The sequence below is a fragment of the Alosa pseudoharengus genome, unplaced genomic scaffold, assembly GCF_046254945.1.
Source record: "Alosa pseudoharengus isolate Yale_2024_CS ecotype anadromous, Long Island Sound unplaced genomic scaffold, YU_APseudo_1.1 YU_APseudo_1.1_scf_20, whole genome shotgun sequence".
NCBI lineage: Eukaryota > Metazoa > Chordata > Actinopteri > Clupeiformes > Clupeidae > Alosa > Alosa pseudoharengus.
This window is the reverse complement of record NW_027468664.1, coordinates 9094729-9113656: the sequence shown is the minus strand read 5'-3', so window position 1 is coordinate 9113656 and position 18928 is coordinate 9094729. Positions and strand designations below refer to the sequence as shown.

The 18928-nt window shown below is 43.9% G+C and overlaps 1 protein-coding gene across 9 annotated transcripts in view; it reads left to right on the top strand.

Moving 5' to 3' along the window:
- atp2b1a (ATPase plasma membrane Ca2+ transporting 1a) overlaps positions 1 to 18928 on the top strand; it is a 44599-nt gene that overhangs the window by 20725 nt on the left and 4946 nt on the right. For 7 of the 9 annotated variants that reach the window (XM_076296479.1, XM_076296478.1, XM_076296485.1 and 4 more), the window contains exons 7-20: positions 790 to 828; positions 5746 to 5901; positions 6009 to 6223; positions 6507 to 6749; positions 7391 to 7632; positions 7998 to 8235; positions 12029 to 12208; positions 12506 to 12593; positions 12703 to 12809; positions 12994 to 13185; positions 15121 to 15334; positions 15624 to 15835; positions 15928 to 16035; positions 17401 to 17589. In XM_076296479.1, the coding sequence (XP_076152594.1) occupies positions 790 to 828; positions 5746 to 5901; positions 6009 to 6223; positions 6507 to 6749; positions 7391 to 7632; positions 7998 to 8235; positions 12029 to 12208; positions 12506 to 12593; positions 12703 to 12809; positions 12994 to 13185; positions 15121 to 15334; positions 15624 to 15835; positions 15928 to 16035; positions 17401 to 17589 (2423 nt within the window). Of the gene's footprint in view, positions 1 to 789; positions 829 to 5745; positions 5902 to 6008; positions 6224 to 6506; positions 6750 to 7390; positions 7633 to 7997; positions 8236 to 12028; positions 12209 to 12505; positions 12594 to 12702; positions 12810 to 12993; positions 13186 to 15120; positions 15335 to 15623; positions 15836 to 15927; positions 16036 to 17400; positions 17590 to 18262; positions 18350 to 18928 lie in introns of all 9 variants that reach the window. The other 2 variants (XM_076296487.1, XM_076296486.1) reach the window with 2 other exon arrangements.

Here is an 18928-nt window from a genome sequence, read left to right as displayed (position 1 = left end):
AAATGTCTTGCTACGATCACCCTCTTTAGTTGACGGCTCATGAAAATGTCTACAGAAATGCCAGGCAATGCCCTTGTGCCTGTCCTACGCATATAGCCTCCTATGCTGTCTCCTACTCTGGTTCCACAGTCTCGCTACTTTATATCGATGTTTTTGATGATGCTGTTGCCCATTGCACATTTGCCCAGTGAATCATAGCAGTGGTTACATATACAGTGATTCTTGCAGTGGCTCATTAGGTAGCAGCGCGGTAATGGCTCTTTATCGGCTCACTAGTAACTTGTGGCAGGAGGTCAAATTAACACCTGCAGACATTTCAGCAGGTTCCCACTCTGCACTCATTCAAGCAAGACAGCAAGAGCAGGGGGTGGATTTGTATTAGAAGTGGATGTGATCCCTCTGCGTGTGTGTGTGTGTGTTTGTGTATTGTGTATGTGTGTCATCCTTCTGCGTATGTGTGTGTGATCCTTCTGCGTATGTGTGTGTGAGATCCCTCTGCGTATGTGTGTGTGTAGACCTGATCCCACTGCGTGCGCGTGTGTGTGTGTGTAGATCGGAGCAAGCAGTAGCGGTAGATTTGCATGTCCGAGCTGCTGAAGAGCCCACATTTGTTTGTTTGCATGCTCATAAAAATTCCGGGGATCGTCTCTCACTCTATTAAATCAAAGGGAACATTTACATAATTGGAAATGTGTTTAGATGCTCGCTGCCTGGCGCTCTCTTGCATAATGGTGGCTAATGGCTAAGTTACTGAGTGGACTCTCTCCCCCTTTACCTCCTTCTCTACAGACAAAAAGCAGGATGGCTCGGTTGAAAACCGAAAGAAAGGTAAGTGGCCCTGTTGACACGCTGGCTAAACGAGCTCTTGATTAGCCCTGCTTGCCCTCTCATGTGGTGCATCCTGTACTTAAAGCCATCTCTTTAACCCGTTAGCACTATTGGATTTTCATTAAAGCTGGCCAGGTGAAGTGCTATAGGCTCTAATAGGCTGTGCGTGTGTGTGTGCGCGCGCGCGTCGGAGAGTATAACAGGGGTGTAGTGTGGGAACATGCACGCATGTAGGCTACTTCATTGTGGGTGTGTCTGTGTCTGTGTTTGCCAGCTGGATAATTTGTTTCATGCATGTGTTAGTGTGTCATTAGCGCTGTGTGGTATGAGTGCTAGCGTCCGTGTGCTTTCCCCCATGCTTTGCAGGGATAGGCAGGTGCTGCTGAATCCAGTTATGGCGATTAGCACCCAGCAGATTTTAAAGCTCTCCGAGCATCCTGAGGGAAAGAGCAGCTGCCCACCCAGGTCTAGTGCCAGCTCCCAACGCAATGCCCAAGTCACACAGGCACACTTCTGTAGCCTACTACTCTGTGTGTTTGTGTGTCTGAACAAAAAACTCACTTCACCAAAAGTGTTTCCCAGTCCCCCTTGGCGGCAAATTGCGCCAAGAAGAGAGCTTAATTCTTCTCAGTAGTTGAAGCCATTTGTGCCACCCCCACCCCACCCCACCCCCTCTAAAACACGCACACAAAATCAGTACACACTCTTCAGACATGGTTTGGCTTGACCCCTATGCTTTTTTTGCTACTACAGTGTGAGATCAGTCTTGTCATGTGACTTTGTGTTGTATATGTGTGTGTGTGTGTGTGTGTGTGTGTGTGTGTGTGTGTGTGTGTGTGTGTGTGTGTGTGTGTGTGTGTGTGTGTGTGTGTGTGTGTGTGTGTGTGTGTGTGTGTGTGTGTGTGTGTGTGTGTGTGTGTGTGTGTGTGTTTTGGAAGGCTGGCTGGCAGTAATGATTTTTCCACATTGACGGATGGTGTGGGCATCAGTCTTTTGGCCTCAGCAAAGAGGGCTTTGTGTCTCCAAGGTTACTTGGTTTGATGCGTATGTGTGTTTGGACAGACTGAGTTGAGCTGGAAGAGAGACGAACATAGCTTTGGAGGAATTTAAATGGTGTCTGCCTGGCCAGTGTAGAAAGCCACAGCCCGAACCGCCAGCAGAGTGTAGACTGGAGTAATTAAATTTCCACCTCACTTAATTACATTTTTCGCTCAGTGAAATATACTTAATTAGTTTAACATTCCCCGAGTCCTGGGGAAAATGGGTCTTCGTTCTCTCCGTTTGTGAGGGGGAAGATGGTGACGGGCTGAAAAGATTTGCCAGCGGTTGTGTCCTCATGGCCTGTTCTGACCCTACACACATTAGCCGCAAACCCACTGCCGAGTCGGGCCGAGATGAGGCTAATTCAAGTTTACAGGCATTAATGCTGTTTGCCTCCCCATTATTAGGCTGATAACCTGTCAATATTGTCCTAAATCCCACCCACAATGCTGCCTCTATGGCAATGTTATGCCCAAATGAAGCGAGGAGGTTCAAGCATCATACCGGCTGCTATCAAAATATGAACGTTTTAAGGTTTTTGGTTGGTGGAATGTTAAGTTACACTAATAAGCAAATAAAGCATTCTTATCAGCATAGACTCCTACTCCTTTATACTGTTTAAGTTAAATGTGGATCTGATAAAAGCAACTAGGCAGTTAGCAACATTTATTTAGTGACTGTAACATTAGCACAATGTTTTGTACCATAAGTACCATGGCTAGCTCACTTTGTGATTGTAATCTTAAAATGCCCTGGTAGTAGTAGAATAGACAATTCATAGCTCTTATGTAGTGCCCACCTAATTTTGGTTGCTCTCAGTCACACTGTATTAGCCCAAATATTAAGCAGAGCTTAAGCTTTCCTGGGCTGACCATTTTATTGGTTAATTGTAGGGATGCACGATATATCGGCGGCCGATATATTATTGGCCGATAAGTGAAAAAATGAAAATATTATTATCAGTCCGATAACAGAATTCTGGCCGATAATTTGCGCCGATATTTTTTAAAGTCCTAATTTAGGCCTACGTAAGGTCCGTCTGGCTACACTGAGCTACTTGAGCTTGGTTGGCTATACCTTTTCCTCAATATAATGTCAGCGGTGTGAATGTATTTCACCACTCTAACAAAATCTGTGGATATGCGTTCATTTGGGAATCTGTGCATCTCAAAATCCTCTCGTGAATGATCCGCCATTTAACCTTACCAGAGCGGAGCTCAGCCCTATCTAGAGTCGTCTTGTGCTGATGTGTTTGCACTTTACCGCGCTGGTCGGGGAAACAAATAAACAAACTCGTTATGTGGGACGAGTAGGCCTAGTTCCTAGTTGTGTTTTAGTATTATATTTGCATTACTTTAACTTGGGTTTTGTATTATTACCTAGAAATATGCTAACCATTCCTGCTTCAGTTCCAGACAGGTCATCATAATAAGTTATTAAAACCTTCGGGGCTAACCCCTTTCATTTCTGCTGCAGCAGGTTGTGCGCAACAGAGTAGACGGACATAAGATACAGTCTGAGGAGTTGCAGCTTTATTCAGTTACCCACAGTTGAAACTAAACCTACGTTTCCCTCACAAACTCTGATTTGGTCGCTATACTGTAGCTTATTCCCAGCTGAGCCGAGTGTTTAATCCTAAATTAAAACGATTCGTACTCTCTAGCCACTCACTCGCAATTCACTGACGTCAGGTTCACTTAAAGGAGCCACACATACTGTAGGGCTAGGCTACTGTTATGTTGACTGCTGTACTATTGAGGACTATTATGAGTTCTGTCCATCATTTGGTGGTAGGTAAAATTATTGCAATAAAATTATGCTTATTAAATGCTTTCCCCAAATCACTTTTCACAATTTTTTTTCAAGACTAATATTATCAGTTATCGTATCGGTATCGGCCACAACAAACCAATAAATATCGGTTATCGTTATCGGCCCTAAAATTCCATATTGGTGCATCTCTAGTTAATTGCAATGCTAGCGATGTAGTCTTTGGCATAAGTTTAATGACTACTTATCTTGTTCTGTCACTGAATCACCCTTACCTGACTTGGTTAATCCAGCCTTCTACCTTGACAATGCCTCAAGTACCACTAGGCGAGGTTGGCCGAAGGGTGAGGCGAGAGTCCCGGGCACAATCAAGCCCCAAAAATGATTATGGGGAAGCAATTAGCAAGTTCACTGCTTCCCAAGCATGTTGACAGTCAAGACTTTTCTTTGTTAGGTTAACATTGAATCACAATTACATAATTCCAAGTAGCCTGTATTAACGTTTTTCATGTGACGTATTCTAGGTTCTATAGCTTTGTTTACGTCCACCTGGTAGGCAAGGGACAAGTTGAACCCATTGAACATTGTTGTCTGCAGCTGCCTCTCAGTAGGCTATATCTTTGTATTTCAGCAATGTCAACATTTCAGGCATCAATAAAGGTGATGATGAAACGTTATCCCATTGTTCAATATTTCATAGCCTGTCACAGGAACGTTATTTCGCTAAAATCGCCCTGATTTGGTGCATTGATCGGTATCGATAACGTTATGGGAGAACCTGCATGTAGCCTAATGGTAGCCTAACTTTTTTTCTCTGTTCAAAACTCGGTTTACACGAAGACGATAGACTTTCTTAGAAGCTGTGACATTTGGCCAGAAAGGAACATGTCTTCCCTCTGAAAGTTGACACAAAATCAAACAATATTTGATCATTTAACTTAAACTGAACAGCGACAGGTTTTGGTAGGCAGACTCGGCAGACGTTAAAACGGTAGCCTACAGTTATATCCAGCGTCAGTCAGCATCATGTAACATTAATGGCGTTAAAGTCATGAATCCTGTAACATATTATAACATATAACAGCGATGGCTTATTCGAAGACGGTCTGCATGGATATATAACCACCCAGAAAAACTCAGAATGTGAGTGATTTCATTAATTGTATGAAACTTTTTATTAGTTATCCATTGCAGCATCGGCTATATTGGGCTGTTATGCTAGCTCAGCCTTTAAATATGCTGTCATTTTGGTCATGTGGACTTGATTAAACGGGTAAAGATAATTCATAAACTGCTTATTTCTTACATGACTGAAGCAGTAACGTTAGCCTAGGTTCAACAGTGGTGTTTGAGGTTGCTGTGTTAAGTTGTTGTGTGTGATTGCTAAACAATTTATAGGATCAAATCAGTTTATTTTGACATACGGGAGTTAGCCTAACTGACCTGTAGGCTATAGCACATAAGCCTATTCTGTTTTCATTTATTAGCATTTGTTGTGATTATACAATCAAATGACACTCATGATAACTTGAAATAGAAGGACAGAAGATAGGTGATTGATGTCCACAAGCACGAATTTCACTAGACAAATTAGAACAAACTGTTCCAGTAAAAATATTCTTGCCATGTTTAAAATGCTGCACTTTTTCCCTTCATAGCCTATCTCTGGCAATACATTTTTGGATGACTGTAGATAGTTGTATTTTAGCCTACGTCTTCGTAGACAGTAGCCTATAGGCTACACCATTAGGCTAGGCTAAATGGTCGTTCGTCGCCTTTTTGCTTCTTATTGTGAAACCAACTGCCCTACACAAGTGTTCGGCATCCCGGTCAATATTTGATATTAAAATTTCAATTTTGAAGCTATTTGTAACTGTGTAGCCTATGCAACCCGACTGTTGTAGGCTTGCCTACCACTCTGCAGTGCCTTGCCTACCACTCTAGTTGTAAACAAACGGTGACGTAACATTAGAACGGAGGTGCAAAACCTTAATAAACAGTCCGATAAGCTATTAGATGCTACAGCTTCACAGAGATAGGAGATGAGAGAAGGTGGGTGTGTGTGTGTGTACCTTTGGGTAATAGCCTTGATACTGTCTGTTTCAGCCAAAGCCCAGGATGGAGCAGCCATGGAAATGCAGCCGCTTAACAGTGATGAAGGAGCTGATGCTGAGGAGAAGAAGAAAAGCAATCTGCCAAAGAAGGAGAAATCTGTTCTCCAGGGGAAGTTGACCAAACTAGCTGTCCAGATCGGCAAAGCTGGTAAAACCCATTGATTTTGGACACTCCCATCCTTTTCATTAATGTGTAAAATAATAGCAGTTGTATGGTGATTAATTAGAGTTTGTGTATGTATTTGTTCTATCCAGGCCTTTTGATGTCGGCCATCACAGTTGTCATCCTGGTGGCTCTCTTCGCCATCGACACGTTCTGGGTGCAGGGCTTGCCGTGGGTTAAGGAGTGCACTCCCATCTACATTCAGTTCTTCGTCAAGTTCTTCATCATTGGCGTCACCGTGCTGGTAGTGGCTGTTCCTGAAGGCCTACCCCTGGCAGTCACCATCTCGCTGGCTTACTCAGTTAAAGTAAGAGCCTCTTCCTGTCACCTCACTAGTGGCTTACCACAGAACGCTGGTGTCCGTGACCAATCCCCACCAAAGTGCATTAAACCAACACTCACTGATCCTTCTTTGCGGGGCCACACTGACTAATCTAATGAGGAGCTGACTGCCTTTTGCTGGCGTTAGTAATCAGCTCACCACAAACGTGGACCTGTACTGGTTTAACTTGCAATAAGTAAATCAACTTTGTGGTTTTTACAAAGTGCAACATAATGATGTGTGTGTGTGTCTGTTTTTGTGTTTCTAGAAAATGATGAAGGACAACAACTTGGTCCGGCACCTCGACGCCTGTGAAACCATGGGCAACGCCACTGCCATCTGCTCCGACAAGACAGGTACGCTGACTATGAACAGGATGACTGTGGTGCAGGCGTACCTGGCTGATAAACACCACAGGAGGATACCCGTGGCGGATACCATCCCAGCGACCATCTTGGACCTGCTCATTGTGGGCATCAGTGTCAACTCCGCCTACACTACCAAAATCATGGTGAGGATCTCTGTGCTGACGTTGTAGAAGCTGGTGGTTCACTATCTGGATATACTGATCTTAGCTAGATAGCGTCTATGAGAGAAATCCAACACCATAGCAAAAATGCAGCGCTGAAGCCCTTTGTGGTTTCAGTTCTGCATGTAAAAGCTTGGACTTGCGCCTAAATATTAAAATATTTTTTTACACTGTAAACAAAACAGAGAATTGCACAGAGCAAGTCGCTCAACATTCTCAGTAGCTGAGGTTGATTGTTGATTTTCATTTACATAGCACGATAAATTGGGATCGACACAATATTTTGTCAATAATTTTTTTCTGCATTGGGATGTGTGTAAAGTTGCTTTGTAGTCATTTTCTATATCGAACAGAGAGGACTGCAACTTACATTGGTTGCATATTCCTTATCCTCCATATCTTTGAGCTCAACTGGAAGTGAAAATTTCAGTCCATGCTATCGATCCTCGGTCATCCTTGCCTTAATGTGCTTTCTGGCCTGGCTGGAGCCTCTGTTTATGTTCCTCCACCACAAGAGTTGGTGTTCAGGACACACTGGGTCTGAGATTCTAAAAGAGCATGGAGAACAGGGAGCCGATGATTCAGTCATTCCGTGTGTGTGTGTCCTCTCTCCCCTCTTCCAGTCACCGGAGAAAGAGGGTGGCCTGCCTCGTCAGGTGGGCAACAAAACAGAATGTTCCTTGCTGGGCTTCGTGTTGGACTTGAAAAAGGACTACCAAGCAATACGGAACGAGATCCCTGAGGAGAAACTCTACAAAGTCTACACCTTCAACTCTGTCAGAAAATCCATGAGCACCGTGCTGAAGAATGCTGACGGAAGCTTCCGGATGTTCAGCAAAGGCGCCTCAGAGATTCTCCTCAAGAAGTAAGCAGCAATTTACCCCCCAACCCCTTTTCTTTTTCACGTTTCACTCGGCGACTTAGTCTTTGCTACTGTGAATTTCACTCTATGAATATCAGCTAAAAGTCATAAGTTGCCTGTGTTTATTTACGCTAAGGAGCTTTGCAGCAAGGCTTTGCACTAAAGCCTTTCCCTCCAATCTTGGCAAAGACCGCAGTGAGAGCAGCAATTTCCCCCAGAAATGTGCCGGTCTAATGCACTCCTCTAACAAGGAGCTTGCTGCAGGGTTTCTGCCGTATTGCCTCAGGGGAAATGACCACACACACACAGACACACACACACTCTCATTTTCTCTCTAACTCTCTTACCCCGACCCCTCTCTCATGCAGGTGTTGTAAGATCCTGACCGCCTCGGGTGAGGCACGGGTGTTCCGGCCTAGGGACCGGGATGACATGGTCAAGAAGGTGATTGAGCCCATGGCCTCAGAGGGCCTTAGGACCATCTGTATGGCCTACCGCGATTTCCCCGCCGCAGACGGAGAGCCGGACTGGGACAATGAAACAGACATCCTCACCAGCCTCACCTGCATCTGCGTAGTGGGCATCGAGGACCCGGTCAGGCCAGAGGTAATGGCTCTGGAAATGGGCATGGTTTTTAACCCTCTATACCCCATAGCGGCCGTCGAAGGCCGTTCTATATTCTCCTGTAACGGCCGCGGCCGGCCGCAATTCTTAAAGAGACATCTGCTACAGTATAACCTTCATACATGAAATAATACAGCGTTAGTGTATACATAAACATTAGACTTTTATTTTGACACACTTAAATGGCTAGGTCGCTATTGACATTTCTCCGGTATTTTTGAGTTTAGCCTGTTGACTGACTGGCTGAGGACTTACGGTGCCTCTGGAGTTATGGCTTCTAACAAGCGTCCGCGTCTTTTCTCATTAGATGAAATAGTATTGATGTGCATCCACCATGTTTTGATGTCAGTGACGATCGTATTGATGTAAGAAAATGACAAAATAAAATCATGAAAGTGTAATATATTTAACGTTAGCAATTAAAAAAAGTATATCTTAACACATAACATTAACATTACTCCTTTCTGGCATGTACAGTAAACCTAACATTATCGTTATCCCACTTACAGATAGTTATTGCAAACTACTACTTATGTATCTGTTCTCTCTCAATGAGTTTTTATGTTGACTATAATAACCAAAGCGGGAACCACCGTTGTGTTTTCTGCTTATGGATGTCAGGAAAATGTATTTGTATACAAGTAGGCCAATGTCTCGTCATCTGTGATTACAAAAAAATAGCCTGCTAATTTGCTACCTTCACTCATGCCTTCACTGAGGTAACTAACGTTAGTCTGAGACTCGTAATGTTAGCACAGGATAGGTTGAAGGTTGGTCAACTGATCAAGTTTAGATAAATTATGTGCATGTAATAACAAAACGTAAATCCATGTCAGGTTAAACAGTCCCTGTTCTTGGTGACATGCTTAGTCAAATGAGTCACGGTTTCATGCGCTATGCTTGCTGGCCTACGTTAGTTCATATCCTCATCATTTTTTAGCTGTAAGGCTTAACTGTCTAGCTAAATCCCAAATAAGTGCAAGATATGCCAGTCTATTTCAATGAAATCAGTACTGATATAGTATCTTGTTTCCCAGCTTCTAATACAGAAATATGTGAACCATATTTATAACTTTTTGTTAGTGAAAGACTTTGAGACTGTAAGTGAGTAGGCCTATGGCCATCTATGGGAAACATGAATATATAATTCTTAATGGATCATATATCATTTGAAAGAGCCATTTCTAATCTAAACTGAAAGAAACTTACAATTGACACTTTTCATTAGATTTTTAGTTATTCTTGGTTATTTGAAATGTTTCTCAAATTGCCCTTTTCGCTTAGAATTCCCAGGAATCTGGGGCATTGTTGTAGAATTCCACTGGGGTATAGAGGGTTAATGGGCTTACACCAGGAATGGAAATGAAATATTTTGTCCACCTGCCACTGTGGCTGGTGGATTCCAAAATCTACCAGCCACTGAATTGTTTCAGCAGCCACTACGGATACGGTATGAACATTTTGGTCATGATATCAAATTATCACGGTTATCAGTAATATTGCGATATGATTTAAATTTCTCTCTAAACCTACCATCAGTGTTGGACAGAACTCATAATTGGCCCGTCCTCCATGCACAGTAGCAACATACTAAAGGTCACAGAACAGCATTCATATGCCATAGTGTCATAAAAGTGGTGTGGCTCCTTTAAGACACAATCCATTGGTATAAGTTCTGGGGCTATCTGACTTGATCTAACTATATTGTGTAGCCTTAATCTGATTTTAATATTTACAGATATCTAGGCTATATTTAACATTTAACATTTAACATTTTATTTTCTATTTGGCCTGTTATGAAATCATGCATTGACCAATTTAAGCACAGCTCAGTTTTAAGAAACGCTTAAAGCCCAAAGTTGGAGACCACGTTGACATTTTCTACAATCAAAACCATATTACTCTGGAACGGCTTATTGTACACAGTAATGCATTACACCTTTTGTGTTCGTAAAGGTCTGCTGTTTATTCAGAGATGCGATTTGTCATGTGTTGATTAAAGAGTTTGTGAGCTATTCCACCGAGACAAATGGGTGTGGAGATGGGCGCAGAGAATATGGATTACATTTCTAGAAAAAACGTTTATTGCACCATTTTAAAAGCTGAGAAAATGCTCTTTCTTGTGATCTCTGTGTGATGAGTACTTAGCGAGTAGTTGAACAGAGAAGAACGGGTGAATTTGGACGCACTTTGTGTGCCTATGGTAGTGCCAAAAAGTGAAGCGCTGCGCCATGCTGGTGGGGAGACTGCGGCTCACTGGTAGTTATTGTAGATAACTTCAAATCAGCGCGATTTACCCCTATAGGCTACTGATAACATTACATGATCCCTACGAGACACTTAATTATTTTTAACTATCAACCCATATCTGACTGTATATTTGTGGTATATCTATTTACCCGCCACAGTGGCTGGTAAGTTAACCAAATTCACCCGCCAGTGCACAAATTCACCTGCATCTGGCTGGTGGCGGGTGCTAATTTTCATCCCTGGCTTTCACACACTCGCTCACTTACAAGTTGACATATATAAACGGTTAGGCCTAAGTGGTTAGGCTTTAGCATGGTGCAGTTTAGGTCAGTTACACCAGGGGTGAGCAAACTGCGAGCCGGATTTGGCCCGCCAAGCACTTTAATCCGGCCCGCCGAGCATTTCATTTGGTTATCGGGCTGCTCGCTATTTTTTTTCTTGCAATAGAGACGACGTTGGTTAGCTTTACTGCAAACTTCTTTTCACTCTTCTTAGAGAATGTTTACAATGTCAATGTCAAAACATCATATAACATAGAGATGACGGGCCTACTCTTTGTTATGTCCTTTGCAGCAGATGTTATGTTATGCTACTCCATTTAATTGTGAACACGCCTGAGCGCTCACGAGAGGGAGAGAGAGCGGCAATTTCCAGCTGGCTTGTCATTGTTGACAATTGATAACTCCTTCTTATAAGAAACTTTAAAAAGGAAATCATGAAGGCAACAGTAGTTCCCACTATTGACCATTTATAAACTGTGAGAGGGCACAGCCATAGGTACAGCATTAGCCATAGCGGAGCTGGCAGAAGATCATTGAGAACTAAACGTGAATTGTTCTTAAAGCGACAGTGCACAATTTATACATTTGTTAAACGTCATCAAATTAGCAGTATTTGCGGCCGGCCCCTGGCCAATTTGTGCCCAATGTGGCCCTTGAGCCAAAAAGTTTGCCCACCCCTGAGTTACACCATTACTGTAGGGTTTTGCCTCAGAGTGGGAAATGTGTCTGCTGTGTGACAGTATGGGTGTCACCCATAATGCTTTGCAATAACATCATATAGTATGGTGTAGTATAGGTCATGACCCATTAATCTTGGTCTGGCGGGGCAGAAGTGAACTCTGTGACCAGGCTCTTATCAGCCATGGCAGCACTGAAGCACCAGAGATGTCTGGCATCAGATTAAATATGAAGGGGCCCTTTCGTGGGGAGAAGTGATACACTGTGTGAGCATAGTGAGCTAGTGAGCATATTTGCTTAAAGGATCATCCTTATACTTTTTGAAAAAGCTGTTGAAGTAGGGTATAACTGTCACACACAAACCATTTTACAGTCAACAGCACTCATCAATGCTTCGATTTGTCTGTAAATTATCTTCACATTTGAACCCTTAAACAGAAGACTTAAGGATGTTTTGTGCAACCGGCCCCAGTAATATTACATCCTGCTTTCAGTTGCCAAATATTTATGTAGACCTATTTGCATGCTGAAGAGGATGCCAACGCCCCAATTGCTTTGCCACTCAGGTCCCTGATGCTATAAGGAAGTGCCAGCGTGCCGGAATCACCGTGCGTATGGTCACAGGGGACAACATCAACACAGCCCGCGCCATAGCAACCAAGTGTGGTATCCTGCAGCCAGGCGACGACTTCATCTGCTTAGAGGGAAAAGAGTTCAACCGCCGCATCCGAAATGAGAAGGGAGAGGTGAGAGAAATTGGCAAAAAATTGATTTGATTACTAAAGTGTGATTTAGTTATAACTAATACCATGGTTGTAGTTAAAGGGCTTTTTTTTTTGCAAACACCGCGCTCTCCCGTTTGTTTTCTTGTGGGTGACACTGACGAAGGCCATAAGGCTGAAACGTTTGTTTACTTACCCCTGTTGCTAGTAAAATAAATCAGCGAGAAAAAAAAGTGCGACCAATTTTTGATTTTCTGTAGTTAAAGGGCTAAATGTGAACATTGTGTGAGACTTGTTTTGAGATCTAGTTGTCCTTTCCAGATTGAACAAGAACGCATTGATAAGATCTGGCCCAAGTTACGAGTGCTGGCCCGGTCCTCCCCCACAGATAAGCACACGCTAGTGAAAGGTACGGCCATTTTATTCACTCTTACCACCTGCCCACCATGGGTGGATTTGGTGAGCTGTTGAGAGAACACTGTAACGGCACTGTTTAAGACAGTGATTTTGTTTTGCAGGTATAATCGACAGCACCGTCACAGAGCAAAGACAAGTAGTGGCGGTGACGGGAGATGGCACCAACGACGGCCCCGCCTTGAAGAAAGCCGACGTCGGGTTTGCTATGGTAACGAGCCTGTCAGTTGCAAATCCCTGCTGGTCTCCCCCCAGTACAAGGACTATTTAGAAGAGGGCATGCTCTGTTTTGCTGCTGGGGACATACAAATAAATGATGGACATGTTTGCATGACAGGTCTGATCATCTGTGTGTGTGTGTGCATGTGTGTGTGTGCGTGCTTTTGTTCTGACAGGGCATCGCTGGCACAGACGTGGCCAAAGAAGCGTCGGACATCATCCTGACAGATGACAACTTCAGCAGCATCGTGAGGGCGGTGATGTGGGGGCGTAATGTCTATGACAGCATCTCCAAATTCCTGCAGTTCCAGCTCACCGTCAATGTGGTAGCTGTGATCGTGGCCTTCACTGGAGCCTGCATCACACAGGTACAGCCCCAGAGCCCATGGCCATTATGAAAATACATGTACATAAACACACACCTATTACCGGGAGCGGTTCTGAATGAAGCCCTTGTATCCTAAATTGGTGGAAGTAAGGAATGTTCTGTAACGTCTCTGATATAAATAATTAGGTCAACATGCTGGTACATAATCACAAACTCTTGCTCACAGTCATCAAGTGAACAGCTTGTTTTAGCTTGATGAGAACCAAGTAGCTCAGAGCGACATTAAATTAAACTTGGACTGTACAGTTAGTAAATGGACATCTGTGTTCTTTTCTGTGGCGTTTGGTTCAGCCTGTACATGGTCTTTCACCTCAAAAGGTCAGACAGTTCAGTTATCGAAGACCTGACTCATCCATGCAGTCGCGTTCTCTCAGAAGAAGAGAGGGATGAAAGGGGGGTGAAAAAGCCCACCCTAGTCACTTGCGCCTGTCCCTTGCTCAAGGTGGCAGCTGCTAATTACTGCTCAGCCAGGCTAAAAGCAATTGGAAATGGTGGCTGTGAAATGGTGACAAGTAGGCGGTTGGCTGGCGACCTGCGCACTGACACAGAGCTCCAGCGTGGTGTGATAATGCAGGGGCCCAGTGGGAAGGGGAGCCAAGGTCAGAAGCGCCTTTTCCATTCCTTTGCTAGACAAATAATTCGCTCACTTGTGTGACCTGATGTACGGTGTGAAAAATTGCAGGTATTTGAAATATAAGTTCAATTTTCGTCCAACATAACTTTAGTACTTTAGAACTTTACAGTTGACCTTTTAAAACGTATTTAGGCGAGGAAATACGTCAGATATGCATCAGACTTACAGTAGTAACAGCCTAATAACAAAACAAACTGATATAGTTCAGTCAGTAAAGTTTTTGTCCACATAAGCACATATTCTATAAATATGCTACAAAAAGGACAGTATATGATAATGCAACTCACTTAACCAGTCTTACTTAAATTATGTTAACAACTTGAAATGGTAATAAAACCTATTTTATACAAATATTCAACCTGATAATAAAGGTAAAAAAATACATTTATTTCTGTGTCCACTTCAACAACACCTTAACATTGGTGTATGTATATCTAAGAATGGATATGTGTAGCGAGGGGAGAGAGCAGTCACTCCACTCGGTCTCAAACACAAACTCGGGTCACCAGGGTAACAAACCTGCAGCTTGACTGCAACGCCAAACTGCCAGGCTTGTTGATTTGGCAGTCAGAGCGCATACATATAGTGATGGCACTCTATCACACTGCTCCCCAGTTTGGGAAGCGTGCCCTATGCCGGGATTCACGCCACTGGCATCCCTCACACATCCACCAGCTGTACTTTTCCCATCCCTGGGGGTCCCACATATTAACCCATTTACTCCTAAAATGCCTGCTAAAAACGCCTATAGAATCCTATGGCATTCTAGACTAAATAACCTTATTTCCTGAGGGTTTTCTGAAAACATACTAAAAACTGTCAACGTCTACCAAAATGTAATATCTAAGCCTCTGTAGCACTTAGAAACATGAAATAAAAAGCATGCTGCGCTACGCAGCATCCAGCGGGAGGGTCAATGTTGCGCTACGCAGCATCCAGCGGGAGGGTCAATGTTGCGTCATGCAGCATCCAGCACGAATGGGTTAAACCTTGAAATATGTAAACAAAAGTAATATTTCAAGAAGGTTTCATTTTTATACCTTGTGAAACAAAGTGCTTACCGTGATATTTATATAACCTTGACTGTAAAATTCATTCTGTTGCATCCGTGCATGTACCTGAAGACCTCCGTTTGCAACAGAAACACTCTGGTCCTAACCACAGAGCTTGTTTTTAGATGTAGATTAATGCTGTCAGTCATCCAGCTAAATCTAATGCTACTCTCCGTACGTTGAATGAATGTACGTTTTGTGTGTAATATTGTCGGGGTTCCCTGTGCAGGACTCTCCCCTGAAAGCGGTACAGATGCTGTGGGTGAACCTGATCATGGATACCTTCGCCTCCCTGGCGCTAGCCACCGAGCCCCCCACCGAGTCCCTCTTACTCAGGAAGCCTTATGGACGCAACAAGCCTCTTATCTCGAAGACCATGATGAAGAACATATTTGGCCATGCTGTTTACCAGCTCACCATCATCTTCTCACTGCTCTTTGTTGGTAAGGTCCATCAACCCTGCTCATTCCCAAATCACAAAAACCATATCATAGTGACACACTACTTATTATGGGAGAACCCAACCGTGGAATTTTAGTTCTATTTCCTTCACTCCAGACCACCAGGTCGGTGCTGTATCTGTGCATCCTCACTTTAACTGAGAATCAAATACCAATCTCTTATAATATGACATATGACATGACCCTGCCAATATAAGACTTCCCTTCATTAGACTTTTCCTTTACCTATGTCGACGGATAGAGTTGTTTTAATGACGCTTGTGTTTCTCAGGTGAGAAGATATTTGACATCGACAGCGGCAGAAACGCCCCTCTCCATGCCGGACCCTCCGAACACTATACCATCGTCTTTAACACCTTCGTCATGATGCAGCTCTTCAACGAGATCAACGCCCGTAAGATCCATGGTGAGAGGAACGTGTTTGATGGGATCTTCAACAACCTCATCTTCTGCAGCATAGTCTTCGGCACCTTCCTCATCCAGGTGGGGGACCACTCTGATTCTTAATCTAAACTTGGTGACCACAGCATGCTTTTTCCTCTCCCTTTATTAACAAGCATTCTTCCTCTTGGCAGATTGTCATTGTGCAATTTGGAGGGAAGCCCTTTAGCTGTGTTGGTCTCACTATTGACCAATGGCTCTGGTGCGTCTTCCTTGGCTTTGGCTGTCTCCTCTGGGGTCAGGTAAGCCTCCAGACTAGTTCTTCATCATCACTGCTGGCCACGCAATGCTCACCTGCAAGGAGTCATGTTTTGACTGTGGTAGTGGGGCTCCCCCTAGTGGTTAAGTAAGGACAAATGGCTTAAATGCTCCAGACATAAAAATAAACACGGCTGGCAACCATCAGCAAGTCTTCAGATGTTCTAAGCATCTGTAGTATTATAAACATTGCATTAGATGTGTGTTGGTTTACTGCTCCATCACTGTAGGGTTATTATTAGTCACTGAGCAGTGCATTGGCTGTGCACAAGTCAACACTATGTTCTCCTGGTGAGCAGACTGAATATGATCTCCTGGTCCTTTGTTTACTAGTCATGTGGGACTGATACAACCTGATAACCTGATTTTAATCCTCAATATGTAAGGGATAATGTATAGAACGCCGGTCATTATTGGGAAAATAAGTCCCGACAGGGTGAACCGGCGTTCTATACATTATCCCGCTTATTACACGAAATAATAAACTCCCCACGATATGACTTTAGCCTACCTAGCCTAGCCTATTTGTTACCGTTTATCGTGGCATTTGCTGAGAAACAAATAGTTCGCAACACACGCTGAACTTGAATCAAACATTCTTTAGAACACAGCTAATCAACCGTCTGCTTTCACTTTTGAATGAAGTTCCAGTTCTTGCGTAGTGATATGAAGGACGTATCAGAAGCACAAAACCCGTTGCCAGAAATGGAGTCCACAGTTGTGCAATAAAACCAAATTGGGATAGGACACAAATTTGATCAGGTAGCCTGTTGGTTAAAGCCTAGTACAATTTTACTAGTTTAAACTCATTCCAGTTATGTCAGCATAGCTTTTCAAAATTAACATGCATACAGCAGGAGAGGGTAGCGTGGCAGAGATTCTTTGCCAAAGCAGCGGGACAAGGTATAATTACTCGTATAAGTCTAAAGATATTTCAAATGCATTGTAACGCTGTAGCAAGATAAGGTAGTACTATGGTGGGCTGCCACAGTCCAGGTAATTAATGGGCAAAAGATTCTCAAAATACATAACACCTGTTGGTGTATTCATGTAATGCTATCGTCTTGCAGTTGATCTGTGATTGACTAGGAATAATATTGTCATACTGTACATGTAAGTATACTGTCTGCACTACTGATAGTTACTGATAAGATTACTGACATCAACCAATTCTGCTAAGTAATGTCAAATCGAAGATCTTGCGCTGGTACTTGCAATAAAAGCACCTGTATTCTGTCAGTTCATGTAGCATTGTTTACCTCTGTTTTAGTCCATACATTGCTATAGTCCTGAGTGTTCTGTTGCAAAGGCACTACCTCACTCAGTTGGTTGTATCTACGCTCTGGTAGTTCATCTCTTCAGTTCCCACGAGCTGGCTGAAGTTCCTGAGGCCGGCGGGCCACGGCACGCAGAAGGATGAGATCCCCGCCGAGGAACTGGAAGACATGGAGGAAATGGAGGAGATCGACCACGCGGAGCGTGAGCTGCGCCGTGGCCAGATCCTCTGGTTCCGTGGCCTTAACCGCATTCAGACCCAGGTACTGCCTCTTGCGCCCAGACAATTTTCTCTCCTCTCAGCTTTCCCAAGCTCTCTTGCACCACCATTTCCCTCCCAATTAGCCAAGTAGTTTCTCTACGAACTACAAGCTAAACAGTATCCTCCCCATCTGTTTATTCCCACATCTGTTTCCCTCCAATTCCTACTGACTCCTCAGCAATTCTGAGCCAGTATGTACCTTTCATCCGTAACATGTTCCATGTCGCTGAGGCGGAGAAGCCATTACCTGCCATCTTGGCCCAGATATGTAATGGATGTTTAAAAGCAGCCAGCAGTTATCCATAGGACTATAGGACTAAGGGCTAGATTGAGCTAAGGGCTACTTTCCTGGTCAGACTCCTTTTTGAGCAGTGCCTTTTTCCCTCCCTTTCATCTCTTGGCTGCTGTTATCTCGTACTTATTTTACTCTCTTGGAAATGGCTTTAAACTGGGTGCCTTTTTTTCTTCTCTTCTGTGTTCTCTTATGTGCTTTTTCCCCTTTTTGTTTCTGCATCTCTCTTCTCTGATTTCTATTTTTTCTTCTTTTTTTCTCTTTTTGCTCTCCTTCAATTGTTTTCTTTCTCTCTCTCTCTCTCTCTCTCTCTCTCTCTCTCTCTCTCTCTCCTGTGCGTTGTGTGGGCTCTGCCCCTGTCACGCTCTCTGATTCCTTACAGATGGATGTAGTCAATGCGTTCCAGAGTGGCACTTCCTTTCAGGGGGCCCTCAGGCGCCAGCCCTCCAGCACCAGCCAACAGCACGATGTAACCAATGTTTCTAGCCCTTCACATGTAGCCTTTTCTACTGCCACTGCTGCCAGCACCGCTTCTGCCGCTGTGGGGTGTGAGTGCGTGTTTCCTTAGTGCATGAGATTAACAATGTCGCCCCTCGGCGACATTCGCTAACGTTCTACATATTTCTCCCTAATGCCCCCCCCTCCTTTATATCCCCCACCATGCTGTCCCCTCTCAAAACCAAACAAATGCGCAAACATGCTCCACATTGCTGCTAGTGTGCGACGGCTGTTATCTCTCTGACTGTATATGTAAATATAAATGTGCGTTGCTGTTGTCTACTGTGCCATTCGGACGCCGCTGCGCCCCTGACGTCTGTCCACCGTTTTGCTCTCTAGCTTGTGGCTGGGTCTCTCTCTCTCTCTCTCTCCCCCCCCCCTCTCAGGGCTAGATTGACTGTGCACATGTGCATATCTGTCTCTCTCCCTCCAGCAGAGTGACTCTATGTCTAGTCTGTCTGCAGCTGTTGTGCCTCGGCCCTCCCCCCCTGTTGCCGCTCTCTAGTCCCTGTTTTTATAAATGTATTTGAGTATATGCCCATGGTCACCT